Raw genomic sequence first — 15,181 nt, 5'->3', positions numbered from 1 at the left:
GTACAGGGAACATTTAAGATATCGATATAGACTGATATGAAAAAAAATATTGTGATAGGATTTTTTTCCCCCGTATTACCCAGCTGGAATGTCAGTCCTATATGAACATTTTAATTTCGTAATTGATATATTCTTTGAAGCATTCATATTAATTTATGCAAATCCAATGCCTTGCTTTCAGTGAGGATAGTACACAGTCATAGTAATAAATGCAATTTTATTAATAATTGGCGTAATAATTTATGTCAGTGTTTACGTTTATGGCCTTGGTTTTCTCATTTCCGGTTTTCGATTTCAGCCAGCAATTTTCATTTGGGTGCATCACTAATTAAAATCATACGTCAAAAACATTATGGGTTTATCAGTTGTTTGACCTTTGTTTGAAAAAGGGATTAAAATGTATGAAACAATTGTTAAAAAAGCATGACAACTATTTGTTGGTGGAAACAAAAAAGTAACAATACACCTGAGACACGCCTACCTGTGCGGACTACTACAGCTTTGACCAGTTCACCAGTGTAAAAACGCGTCTGGATGACATTAGTGCCACAGAAGAGTGTGTGTCTTTTATGCTCCTCTATGCTATAGGGACTCATAACCTCATCGCCACTCTCCCCTGGCAACGGGTTTTGAAGGTTGGTCTTTGTCACTGGAACACTTTCACCTGTTGAAAAGTAGACCGGTATGAGTGCCTGGCATTTTTTTTTTTTTTGCACGTCTCCTGGCTGAGGGCCAGTCTCGTTTAAAATATCACATTTATTTTCTGACCTGTCAGCATGCTTTCATTGACAATGCAGGTGCCACTGACCAGCACGGCATCACATGGCATAATGGTCCCATTGGTGGGGATGACTATCATATCCCCAGGCACCAAATCAGTAGACATAACCTCTTCAATATCTGCCACAAAAGACAATGAAATTTGAGGCATGAATATGGGAAACATTAGGAAGATAATTTGTGTAGCATGATTTGGGGGAAAATGTAACAAGATTAATCAAGGTATTACGGCTCGCTGTCAATTTGTATTGTAAAGTGCTTTTGTAAAGTAAATCTGTGTGTGCTGTATCTCGGCTGGGATGGGTTGCCACCTGACTGATCACCCTGATTGGTGACCCTCATCCTCAATTTGAACCCCCAGTCGGTGCTTAGCAAGATGGCCTGACGGATAATTGGATCCAAGGGACATGCTCTGCCCACACTCGGTCAACACTGAGTTTGTGGCGGACTCCTTTTGCTTCTCGTCCGTTCTGGCTATTATTTAAATGTGAGCAGTCAGTCTCTGTGCCTTGTTTTTTTGTGCTAAAAGATAGGATTTGTTTGAGTATTTAACTACTCTTGTTAGGAGGTATATTGTTGTGATGTGCCCTTTGTACCCAGTAGAAGTGGGCACTTGCTGGCCTTTGGACTGTGGCCCTTTCTAGTCCACTAGTTTGTGTTCAGTTGGAATTTGTTTTCTTTTCCTCTGTAATCATACTGTATTTTAGTATTAACTGACGAAAGGCAGACTAAGTCTGTAGTCTCTTTGTGATGAAACTTCGATAGGATCCCATTTTATTTGGCTGTATGTAATATGTTTTGGTACAATAGCTTGTTTTCTACGTTCGACTGCTGTACTTAATGACCACTTATATTCATTAATAACTTATTTCATTGTTAGTCCCTCTCTCCTTCGCGTGTTGCCTCAAGATACAAAAGGTATCTGTCATTTTTCAAATGTATAGTATACAGCACATTTGCTAGAAATGTGTCCGACTGGGGCATAGACACCAAACAGTATAGGCTGACATTGAGAGAGGGAAAAAAATACAAACCATTGTTGGCTCTGCATACAGATACACGGACAATACTGTGAGCTGCCACCATATCATGTAGCATGACATATTGCTAGAAAATGCAGAGAAGAAAACATAAGAAATTTCACAATACCTCTTGATTAAAAAAAATAATAATCTGTGACATCGAAATGTAAACGGACAGTAGTAAAAAGGTCAAATATCAAAAGTAGTGATCGACTGATTATCGGCCGGGCCGATTATCGGGGCCGATATTTGTCATTTTGGCTTTTATCAGCATCTGCCTTTTTTTAATCCGACGGACAATAATTTAATACAGGGTTATTTTGACTCTGATGCAGCCAGCCTCTCTGTCTGTGACATCTCTCTCCAGCATTGTCCTGCCCACAGTACCACCAGATTGGTTACCTTTGCACATGCACTGTACAGGTAATAGTCAACCAGTACGCAGTAAAAGCCGTGCAATGCATAAACAATGCTCTCAGTCTCACACACGTGACAGAGAAGAGGTTTTACCAAATGGATCCGGTCCAGGGAGAAAATTTGTGTTTCAAAGGTAAGTTAAAGCAGCAGACGCTTAATAAATGGTAAGGAATCCTAGTCTTCAAGAACACACAACTACTTGTAACATTACAATGAGCACATTAAGGTTATATATATATATATATATATATATATATATATATATAGCGGCTGTAATTAAATATTTAACACGTCGGTTTTTCTCACTAAATATATTTCCTAAGGTGCCATTGACTTGAAAATTTCATCAGATGTTGGGAACAACCCAAGTAATCCATGCATACAAAGAAAGAACAAATAAGATCAGAAATTAAGTTATGTGTAATAATGTGAAATGACACAGGGAAAAATTATTGAACATGCGCAGTTATTTAATACTTTGTACAAAACCCTTTGTTTGCAATAACAGCTTCAAGACGCCTCCTGTATGGAGAAAATAGTCGCATGCATTGCTCTGGTGTGATTTTGGCCCACTTTTCCACACAGGCAGTCTTCAAATATTGAAGGTTCCGTGAGCTTCTTTTATGGACCTTGGGGTTCAGTTCTTTCCATAGATTTTCAATTGGCTTCAAGTCAGGTGATTAGCTGGGCCATTCTAGCAGCTTTATAATTATTCTTTGAAAACAACAGAGTTTCCACCCTCGTTTCATTTTCATCATCCTCGTAGATGGCAGCAGATTTTTGTCAAGAATGTCTCGCTACATTTGCCCAGTCTTCCTTCCTTCAATAATGTTAAATTTACCAGTACCATTTGCTGAAAAGCAGCCCCACACCATCATGTTCCCACCTCCGAGCATCACTGTTGGTCTGGTATTTTTAGGGTGATGTGCAGTGCCATTTCTCCTCCAAACGTGGTGTGCATTATGGCATCCAAAGTGTTCAATTTTGCTCTGATCAGACCAGACTATATTCTCAACAGTACCTGCTAATTCCAGGTCTTTTTGAAACTCTCTATAGGTGGTCCTTGGCTCTTGAACAACTCTTCTGTTTATTCTTTGCACTCCTCTGTCAGAAATCTTGCGAGGGCCACCTGAATGAGGCAATTTTATGGTGGTATAATTGGCTTTCCACTTACCTATTAGGGCCCCAACCGTGCTCACTGGAACGTTCACAAGCTTAGATATGCTCCTGTAACCAATGCCATCGTTATGTTTTGCAACAAATACTATGCAATGGTCTTGAGACAGCTCTTTGCTCTTACCCATTATGAGATGTGTCTTGACTCACACCTTGGCAATGAGACCTTTTTGCAGACCATCAATTGGGACAACCAGTTGATATTCGTTTGCACTGACAAGGGGCTGGATTGATGTGATTATTGATAGAATTTAGGTGTTGTCTTGGCTTTCCATGCCTTTTGCAACTCCCTTTCTTCATGTGTTCAATGCTTTTTCCCTGTCATTTCACATTATCACATACAATTTCTGATCTTATTTGTCCGACTTTCTTTGTATGTATTGATTACTTGGGTTGTTCCCAACATCTGGTGAAAATTTCATGTCAATAGCACCTTTGGAAATATATTTAGTGAGAAAAAATGGTAATATTTTAAATACTTATTTCAGCCGCGGTGTGTGTGTGTGATAAGCACACTCGGGATGCGGAAAGTATTCAGACCCCCTTAAATTGTTCACTCTGTTATATGGCAGCCATTTGCTAAAAACATTTAAGTTAACTTTTTTCTACATTAATGTATACACAGCACCCCATATTGACAGAAAAAAAACTGAATTGTCGAAATTTTTGCAGATTTATTAAAAAAGAAAAACTGAAATATCACACAGCCATAAGTATTCAGACCCTTTGCTCAGTATTTAGTAGAAGCACCCTTTTGAGCTTATACAGGAATGAGTCTTTTTGGAAATGATGGAACAGGTTTTTCACACCTGGATATGGGGATCATCTTCCATTCCTCCTTGCAGATCCTCTCCAGTTCTGTCAGTTCGGATGGTGAACGTTGGTGGGCAGCCATTTTCAGGTCTTTCCAGAGATGCTCAATTGGGTTTAAGTCAGGGCTTTGGCTGGGCCATTCAAAAACAGTCACGGAGTTGAAACCATTCCTTCGGTATTTTAGCTGTGTGCTTATTGTCTTGTTGGAAGGTGAACCTTCGGCCCAGTCTGAGGTCCTGAGCGCACTGGAGAAGGTTTTCGTCCAGGATATCCCTGTACTTGGCCGCATTCATATTTCCTTTGATTGCAACCAGTCGTCCTGTCCCTGCAGTTGAAAAACACCCCCACAGCATGCTGCTTCCTCCACCATGCTTCACTGCTGGGACTGTATTGGACAGGTGAGGAGCATTGCCTGGTTTTCTCCACACGTACCGCTTAGAATTAAGGCCAAAAAGTTCTATCTTGGTCTCATCAGACAAGATAATCTTATTTCTCACAATCTTGCAGTCCTTCAGGTGTTTTTTTAGCAAACTCCATGCAGGCTTTTGTGTGTCTTGCACTGAGGAGAGGCTTCCCTCAGGCCACTCTGCTATAAAGCCCCGACTGGTGGAGGGCTGCAATGATGGTTTGACTTTCGAGAACTTTCTCCCATTTCCCGACTGCGTCTCTGGAGCTCAGCCACAGCCACAGCGATCTTTGGGTTCTTCTTTACCTCTCACCAATGCTCTTCCCCCCGATTGCTCAGTTTGGCTGGACGGCCAGCTCTAGGAAAGGTTCTGGTCGTCCCCAAGGGCTTCTATTTCAGGATTATGGAGGCCACTGTGCTCTTAGGAACCTTAAGTGCAGCAGAAACTTTGTCACCTTGGCCAGATCTGTGCCTTGCCACAATTTTGTCTCTGTGCTCTTCAGCCAGTTCCTTTGACCTCATGATTCTCATTTACTCTGACATGCACTGTGAGCTGTAAGGTCTTATGTAGACAGGGGTGTGGCTTGTCAATATGGGGTGGTGTGTGTGTACATTGAGGATAAAAAATTAACTTCAATGATTTTTAAAAATGGCTGCAATATAACAAAGTGAAAAATGTTAGGGGTCTGAAAACCTTCCCTACCCACTGTGTCTGTGTGTGTGTGTGTGTGTGTGTATATATATATATATTATATTAGTATTAATCGTGTGAATTTGCTTAAAATGTACTTTCAATCATGTAAAGCACATTGTTACCTTGTGTAAATAAAGCTGCCAGCGCCTTCCCTTGAACTAACCCCCCTAGTAGACAATGGGGGAAGAGGTTACCAGGCTAAAACAGCTAGCTGCTAATTTGCCATGTCAGCCATATTAGTGGTTCTGGGGCAATGTCTAACCACTTGAAACATGGTTGCTTATAATGTTGATAGTGAAATAGTCAGTGATTAAAGTCTTTGTGTGTGTGTGTGTGTGTGAGTGAGAGAGAGAGAGTAAAGTCTGTTTTATTGCAGGGAAGCACGCACGTTGAGGGGATGGCTAGAGAATTGTGTGTGTGCGACAACAAAGCACTCATGTAAAACTTTAGAGAAATAACGGCTGTTTAACCATTCTACTGCTACAGGATGGGCAGGCACCTGCATATGAGTGCACAAGAATGATGGAAAAACACACAATAGGCAACGGAGAGAACGCAATCCTTCCATAACAGTGTTGAGACATTCAGCTCTCTTCTGGCAAATCACACCTGCCCAGCAGTAGCTGCGCTGTGAATGAGCTACATCTGGACCTCAAGGAGCCAGTCATTGACAGGTGGAAAGGGGACCCACTCCAGTGGTGGACGTGACAACTCGAATTACTGTATAAAACTTTAGGGAACTATTAATTTAAATTTATATTGAACCCTCCTGTCAGGTTGGACTCTCAGGAACAGCAATGATGTTCCTGGGTCAATTTGACCCAGGCTATGTTTAATGTTCCTAAAGCATCCAGATGGTAAATTGTTATAGTAACAGTTTTCATTGCAAATATGTGGAAATGAAAATGGATGGATGATTATATGAAAAAGGAAACCAATTAGTCGTACATTATTAAGATAAAAGTCTTATTTTGCACTTTGTATTCATAATTGCTCTCTAACCAAGCAAAAATATAGTTTCAAGGCTTGTGGTCTGGCATCACTATTGGCAAGTCAAAATTAGCATTTTGTCCCTCATAAAACACATTGAAAAGGAAATCTGTGAATCGCAGATTGTTCGCTGTGCTCAACGGACGCAGATAGGTGACATTGTTGTCACCGAAACAGCGGAAAGTGAAGCAAAGCTTGGTTGGCTTGGCTGAGCACACTGTATACGAGCCTTCATATGTCGGGTGTTCAGCCGGGGTTCAGCCGTCATACTCTGCGTCTTTGTTGACAATAAACATCGTATGTGGCAACTGATTTCGTGCGGCCGCTTCCACCATTCACGTTTACGTAGCAGCTGGCGAGTGTGCGAGGTGCGTTCAGGGAAACTGCGTGAATGGGAGTGAATATGTTCATTTGAAATACAGTACATAATTGTAAAAATGGATTACTAGGAAATGTATTTGTATCAAAATGCTTTAGTTAAAACACTGTCAAAAAATTAGTATTTTTTTTTTGTATAAGAATAATCAGATCAAATACAAAGTTATCAATGTCCTTTCGCCAACGTTCTTGTCATAGTGTACTAAGTGTTTTTGTTTGCACATTAAGGACAAAAGCTAAATTTTTGTGTTAATTTCTCATTTTAACAAAGACCAGAAAAGCAAAAGGTTTTCCCTCATGTATTTGAGATTTTGTTTTTGAGATTGTAGGGTGAAAGCCGCAAATGGCTACTAGCGTGGACTAAATGGGTGGCAACAATGGGGAAATGAAATGTCTGTATTTTTAGGGTAATTACCCATCAGCAACATATTGAGCGGGGGGACAAAAAAAAAAAACAAAAAAAAAAACTATGAACTAGTTCATTTTTGGAACAGTGAATTTGGTTAAAAATTTGGAATTATGAATTAGGAACTGAACGAGTAAATTTTTGGAACGGTGAACTTAACCTTTTTGTTTAACTGTTTCACGTAGAAAAAGAAATTTCCTAACACTGAACTTACAGGGTGCCTAAAAGTTTTGCTCAGTGTAGTCGCTGTCTGACATGTGAGTATACTACAATCTGCTCTGAAAGTGGGTACACCTTGAGTCATGCGGGTGGAAAAACATGGCAAATGTGGTCAGAGAGGAATAACGGGTAAAATGGGTTGTGTACCCAAAGCGAAGAGGGTTTCGAAGGATACTTGAGTAGTAAAATATTCTATAGCTGCACCCCTACATTTAATTCCCCCATTGTATTGTCATATTTTTCTAACCTGTCTGATGCATGCCTGTTAAAATATTTTCAAAATAAAAGACAAGTCTGACCTGAGATGCTAATTACTTCACTGTACAGGGAGTCCTCAGTTAACTACGGCGTTTTGCTCCTACAAATTTGTAAAACTGTAGGGAAATAAAAGTTGGTATGTGTCAGTCTTATCACTAACCGACACTGAATATCATGAGATCTGTGTTTGTTGACTGTTGAGTTGTCAACTCTTTAGGTTTTGCTGTTTGTGGACTTTTGCATTGTCAACTCGTTAGGTTTTTGTTTCCACCTGTTCTTGTCAGTTTCGTTCCTTGTTTCTACAAATATACACTCTCCAGCCACTCGTGTCTCATCAAGGTGTGCCTTGTCTCATCAATTTGTTTGCATTTAGTTCCCTGCTTTCATTCAGTCGGTGTTCGATTATTCTTGCTTTAAGTCACGTTTCTAGTTTTGTCATGTTCCCTGTTGTGGTGAGTGTTTTATTTCTTAGTGTTTCTTTGTCACTTAGATTTTCTGGGACTTCGGTAATTTAGTATTTAGATTTTTCCATGCCCCTTGTTTGCCTTTCTGTTTTTGAAAATGAATAATTATTTTGAGACTCCCGAATTCCAGCCTTGTCTGCCTGTGCTGGGGTTCTCCATTTTTGCCATCGCCACAAACCCTGGCAGCTGACAAAGTAGAAAAGTCCTAATTCAAGTAGATTCTGTATTTGTATGAAAAACCATGAATATAAAACATGAAAAACAGTAAGTCATATGAAGTCATGAATCAAGGATGCCCTGTATTTTTTTTACTACGTGTCTGTAACCCACTGACAATGAAGCTACAACCCACCAGTTGAGACTCACTATAAGAGAGTGCTTTGCCTAATTTATTTTCTGCCCATTATCTCGCTTTTGATAATCTTGTTGACAAAGTCCAATATTTTATAACCTGAATTAGGCACATATTTTGTTTTTGGATTGAGTTTGATGCAGTGTTTAAATGTGTGGTAAAATTACACATGCTTACCTTTTTTATGGTATATAGAGAGGTAGCTATGGATATAAATGACATGATAAGAATGGCAACAGCATAATAGTAATATTCATCGGCACTCCATAATATCACACTGAAGAGCTGGAAGATATAGAATGGATTTAGGACCTGGAAAAGAAAGGGATAGACATCAGATGGGCTAATGCAACAATGAGAAGATATGAGAATTACAAATGAAATATTTTTAAAACATCGTCATAGGTTCTACCTCTTTGATAAGCAGCTTGAAAACAGAAGGCACTTTCACTTCAATTGTATTCAATCCAAAAAACTGTCTCCTGAAAAAATATAAAAGAATGAAAAAACACCATGTTAAAAGTTAAACCAAAATGCGAAACGTTTAGCACTAAAAAAAAAAAAAAAAAAAAAAAAAAAAAAAAGGGGGGGGGCTGGTACAGAACACATTCCACTGACGCAGGATGAAGAAAAACAAAGTGCTAGGTAACAAGAAATTATGGAAACAAACAATACAGACTATATTGGTAATTTTCCCACAACAAATCCCTCCTCTTGATTACTAATCAAATGAACAAGAACAAAATTATTAAATACTAAGTAATCAAAATCTAGGTAGTAGTAGTTTTCCCACGACAATGGGAGTATCAAACAGTGCAGTTTTTTTCTGCCGCTATTGAGGGAGCCAGTCTGAGAAGCAAACCATATCTCCCATGATCCACTCCAAAGTGTGCAGGGAACCATGCAAGATGCGCATGTGCAGTGCAGGAAATATTGCGAAGCATTGAGCAGAGCGCTAAACGTAACAAGAGGAACGTCCTGCAAACCTTAAATCAAAAGTATGAACATTTTATTTTTGCAGTAATCAAATACGATCGAGGAGAAAACATGACGGACAGATGCTGACCACGGTCGTCGACAAGTCGCAAGTCGGGTTATACAAGTAATATGACAAGCCACTATGTTCATGTAAAATTCCAAGATGCAAGCTAGGCCAAACATCAATTCGTGAGACATTTCAAGCAGGTTTTCCTGGTGACAACATGAGAATTAAAAGGTTGGTGAACATAAAAATTCCATCATGGCCATACTTCCCCAAAACACTTAACACGACACAACACAAGCTACGTAACCACTACTGCGTAGTAAAAAATATAATTAAAACATTTGAGCATTATGCATTTTGTCTTCACTTACAGTAAGTGTATTTATTCTTAACATTTGTATTATTTTTATGTTAAAAAAACAACAGAGGTATCAGGTAAACCTACTGTTTTTCCAACCTGAAGAGATATTCAAATAATATGGGAACGCATTTATCATTAATGTCTGTTTACTGTACAATAAAATTATGGCTAATTAGTTTTCAAATCAGAAGTCAAGAATAATATAGTTTGTTCAACTATTGTTCAAGTCTCACAGGTGTGGTGGGAGCACATGTGGCTGACACTGATTACCCCACAAGGTAATCACCATTTATTTTTATAACTCACAACAAATGTGTTCATACAGTAACCTACACTCAGCCCTATGAGATAAAGGTTCATGTGTGAATGTTGTATGTATGGTATTTGGAATAAATCATTTAAATTCAAACAGAAGCTGAATTTATTATTTTAATACACAGGAGAGGACACGCAGTCGCAGCCACGCGCTTCATGTTCGGGGGATTCCTCCTCCCTTCCTGGCGTCTCCTCCGGCATCCCCAGCCTCTCTGACGCCATTACACTCCAACAACCGGCTGCTGCTGCCCGCCCGACTGGCTGTGTCCTCACCCGTGCACACTGATAAAGAGTCCTTTGAATTTACTTAATTTGAACATGTACATTGGTTGCACATGATTAAAATGTGTTAAAATTACATTTGTTTTAGGAGGAGAGGGGTAAATGTCATTTTAACACATTTTAATAATGTGCAACCAATGTACATGTTCAAATTAAGTAAATTCAAAGAACTCTCTCTTTCAGTGCATGTGCTGAAGTCAGAAGAAGAGATTGTGAGGGCAACAGGTGGCATAAATGATCGCCTTGATCAATTAATAGGTGCCCTCACAAATATCAGTGATTCATTAAATACACTGGTTAACAAGTGAATTCAGAGTCCTTGCCTCTTTTACGTTGTTGAAATCAAATGTTGCCGATCATTAATTGTTCATCAATGCGAATTGCTCATGTGTCTCTTATGTGCAGATGTGAGTTTCCCAGTATCACCTCTAAGTGTCACCAAAGCACCAACAGCTATAGAAACATGCGTATGCCAGCCATGAAGTTGGCGTGAGGCACTGCACATTTCCACGGTCATTTCACTCTTGATACATCTGAACTTTGCTGTGAAAAAGAACATAGGCCACGTTTTTGTGCGTACGCACCTTTTGTAAATGAGGCCCCAAGGAGAGCAGGTGGAAAAGCAGTAAGGCTAGAAGTTTAGGGGCAGGGTTCAAATTATTTTACCATGGTGTAGATTAGAAGACAAATTGAGTAGGGGTTCTTTTAAAAAGTTACCTAAGAATGTCTTGGAGGTGAAAAGAGTATCAGATCGAGTGATAAGGCTGAAACCTGAAATTGAGGGTGTTATGTATAATATGAGTAGTGGCTATGCACCACAGGTAGGATGTGATTCAGAGGTGAAAAAGAAATTCTGAAAGGAGCTTGACGAAGTAGTTCAGAGAATCCCAGACAGAGAGAGAGTGTCATGATTGGTGCAGATTGACATTTTGGTGAAGGAAACACGTGTTGCAGAAGTGCAGTGCAGCATCCAGGAAAGGAACGTGGAGGGACAGATGATGGCAGACTTTGAAGTGAACACCTTCTTCCAGAAGAGGCAGGAACATAAGTGACCTACAAGAGTGGTTGTAGAAGCACGCAGGTGGATTATATCTTGTACAGATGATGTAATCTGAAGGAGGTTACTGACTCGAAGGTAGGGGAGAGTGTGGCTAGACAGCATAGGATGGTGGTAAAATGACGCGAGTGGTGGGGAGGAAGATTAAGACAAAAGGAGGAGCAGAGACCAGTCTCTCAGGACCTGAAGTGGACGATCAACATCAACTTCGTCCTAAAAAAGGCCCAGCAGAGGATGTACTTCCTGCGGCTTCTGAGGAAACACGGCCTGCCACAGGAGTTGCTGAGGCAGTTCTACACAGCGGTCATCGAATCAGTCCTGTGTTCTTCCATCACAGTCTGGTTTGGTGCTGCTACAAAAAAGGACAAACTCCGACTGCAACGGACAATCAAAACTGCTGAAAGGATTGTCGGTACCCCCCTACCAACCCTTGAGGACTTGCACGCTGCCAGAACTAAGACAAGAGCGTGCAAAATCCTCTCGGACCCTCCACATCCCGGTCACCAGCTCTTTCAGCTCCTTCCCTCAGGTAGGCGCTACCGATCAATGCAAACTCGAACTAGCAGATTTTCCAACAGCTTCTTCCCTCTTGCCATCAACTTCTTAAACAGCTAACCTACAATGCCATTGCAACATGCTGCCAATTTTGTTTTTGTCTTGAGTTTGTTGTCACATTTCTGTCGGGCCAAATACACATCACTCATGCACTCACTGTAGTAGTCTCGCCACGCTGCACTATTTGCATATATGTGGTTCACCAATACTGGCCACTCATGCCAGAGTACCACCTGCACCACTTGCACACTGACTGAGGAGTATCTGCAAGATTTGCACAATCAACATTGTCCCAGATTATCGCACTACTAGTCACTTTAAACTGCATACACTCCTTGAAGTCTCGGCGCCCTTTGCACAATGGTCATTGCACCGGACTATTGCTATATTAGTCATTCAAACTGCTCTAAGTGCTAGAGGACTGTATCTTTTTGCACAATTGTAAAAAAAAAAAATGTATAATAATAATTGTACCGGCATTTCCAGATAAGTAGCAACACTTTATTGCTCAGTGACTGTTTTTCTCAATGTCTTTTTATCTCAAAAGTGTTCTCTGTCAATTGACTGACTGTTGTCGTACTAGAGCGGCTCCAACTACCGGAGACAAATTCCTTGTATGTTTTTTGGACATACTTAGCAAAATAAAGATGATTCTGATCAGCCCTCTCCCCCTTCCTGTTTGCAGTGGTGATGGATAGGCTCACAGATGAGGATAGACTGGAAACACTGTGGACCATGGTGTTCGCAGATGGCATTGTGATCTGCAGTGAAAGCAGGGAGCAGGTGGAGGAACAGTTAGTAAGGTGGAGGTATGCTCTGGAAAGGAGAGGAATGAAGATTAGCCAAAGTAAGAGAATATACGTATGAATGAGAGGGGTGGAGGGGGAAGAGTTAGGCTACAGGCAAATGAGGTGGAAGACTTCAATTACTTGGGGTCAACAGTCGAGACTCTATAGAGTAATGGTGAGTGCGGTAAGGAAGAAACTGGTCCAAGCAGGTTGGAACAGGTGGAGGAAGGTGGCAGGTGTGTTCTGTGACAGAAGACACACTGTTAGGATTAAGGGCAACGTTTATAAGACAGTAGTGAAGCCAGCCTTGATGTACATATTAGAGACAATGGCACTGAAGAGACAACAGGAAGCAGAGCTGGGGTAGGTGGAAATGAAGATGATGGTGTTCTCTCTCAGAGTGACCAGGACCTGGACAACTTCCTATGATTGATGGAACCATTAATTCTGCTCTTCAACAGAAAACCCTAAATGAGAATGTTCCGCCATCAGTTCATGACCTCAAGCTGAATCGCACTTGGGTTCTGCAGCAGGATAACGATCCAAACCACACCAACAAGTCAACTTCTGAATAGCTTTAAAAAACAAAATGAAGGTTTTGGAGAGGACTCGTCAAAGTCCGGACTTGAATCCTATTGAAATGCAGTGGGTATGACCTTAAAAAGGCTGTTCATGGTCGAAAACACTCAATTTTTGCTGAATTCAAACGATTCTGCAAGGAAGAGTGGGCCGAAATATCTCCACAGAGATGTGATAGACTCATTGCCAGTCTTAGAAAACACTTTATTTCAGTTGTTGCTGCTGAGGATGGCCCAACCAGTTATTAGGTACTTTTTCCACAAAGGGCCAGATAAATTTGAAGTTTTTTTCCCCCTTAATAAATGAAATCAGCATTTTAAAAAAACATTCTAAATTCAGTTGGGTTATGTTTGCCTGGTATTTACATTTGTTTGATGTCAAACAAAGTGGGGAAACTGCAAAAATATAAGAATTTGAGAAGGGGACCAATACGTTTTCACCGCAGTGTAACTTATAACGTACTGTATCCCTACTATCGCTAGTTAGAATTAACTATTGTGTTTTTCTGTAGTCAATAACGCTTCAGAGACTTTCTCAGCGTGATGTTGAAGCTGACACGTTTTTTTTCGACACATGGGCATGGCTAAAAGAGACTGAGTGGGAGACCGGGTGTGTTCAGCGTTGCGATGCTTAAGTGTATAAAAAATACTTTTAAGAAAACAAAAGCATTATGAACAAGCTTCTCCTGTGCTCATATCCTTTACCTACAATAATATACAATAGCCTATACAGTATAATTATTGAATAACTACTACTACTACTATCGTACAACCCCAATTCCAATGAAGTTGGGACGTTGTGTTAAATAAAAACAGAATACAATGATTTGCAAATTATGTTCAACCTATATTTAATTGAATACACTACAAAGACAAGCTATTTAATGTTCAAACTGATCAACTTTATTGTTTTTAGCAAATAATCATTAACTTCAAATTTTATGGCTGCAACACGTTCCAAAAAAGCTGGGACAGGTGGAAAAAAAGACTGAGAAAGTTGAGGAATGCTCATCAAACACCTGTTCGGAACATCCCACAGGTGAACAGGATAATTGGGAACAGGTGGGTGCCATGATTGGGTATAAAAGGAGCTTCCCTGAATTGCTCAGTCACTCACAAGCAAAGATTGGGCGAGTTTCACCTCTTTGTGAACAAGTACGTGAGAAAATAGTCGAACAGTTTAAGGACACTGTTCCTCAAAGTACAATTGCAATGAATTTAGGGATTTCATCATCTACGGTCCATCAAAATATCAAAAGGTTCAGAGAATCATGCCAGAGTAGCATCTTCTCCATTTGCACACTGATTGAGGAGTATCTGCAACATTTGCACAATCAACATTGCCCCAGATTATCGCACGACTCGTCACTTTAAACCGCATACACTTCTTGAAGTCTCGGCGCCCTTTGCACAATGGTCATTGCACCGGACTATTGCAATATTAGTCATTGGAACTGCTCTAAGTGCTAGAGGACTCTGCATCTTTTTGCACATCTTTTTATAAAATAAAAATAAAAATGTACCAGCATTACCAGATAACTAGCAACCCCTTACTGCTCAGTGACTGTTATTTTTTGTCAATGTCTTTATGTCTCAAAAGTGTTCTCTGTCAATTGACTGACTGTTGTCGTACTAGAGCGGCTCCAACTACCGGAGAAACATTCCTTGTGTTTTTTTTTTTTGGACATACTTGGCAAATAAAGATGATTCTGAATCTGGAGAAATCACTGCATGTAAGCGGCAAGGCCGAAAACCAACATTGAATGCCCGTGACCTTCGATCACTCAGGCGTCACTGCATCAAAAACCAACCACATGGGCTCAGGAACACTTCAGAAAACCAATGTCAGTAAATACAGTTTGACGCTACATCCGTAAGTGCAAAC

General features: G+C 40.2%; 1 protein-coding gene across 4 annotated transcripts in view; it reads right to left on the bottom strand.

Annotated features, from left to right (window-relative positions):
- Nucleotides 1–15,181, bottom strand: part of atp13a3 (ATPase 13A3) — a 68,772-nt gene that overhangs the window by 33,294 nt on the left and 20,297 nt on the right. For all 4 annotated transcript variants that reach the window (XM_061682984.1, XM_061682986.1, XM_061682987.1 and 1 more), the window contains exons 8-12: nt 8,788–8,857; nt 8,553–8,687; nt 1,815–1,887; nt 769–900; nt 482–664 (exon numbers count right to left, since the gene is read on the bottom strand). In XM_061682984.1, coding sequence (XP_061538968.1) covers nt 482–664; nt 769–900; nt 1,815–1,887; nt 8,553–8,687; nt 8,788–8,857 — 593 coding nt within the window. The remainder of the gene's footprint in view (nt 1–481; nt 665–768; nt 901–1,814; nt 1,888–8,552; nt 8,688–8,787; nt 8,858–15,181) is intronic.

Source organism: Phycodurus eques, chromosome 8, assembly GCF_024500275.1.
Source record: "Phycodurus eques isolate BA_2022a chromosome 8, UOR_Pequ_1.1, whole genome shotgun sequence".
In the NCBI taxonomy this organism is placed as follows: Eukaryota; Metazoa; Chordata; class Actinopteri; order Syngnathiformes; family Syngnathidae; genus Phycodurus; species Phycodurus eques.
This window is presented reverse-complemented; position numbering and strand designations above follow the sequence as displayed.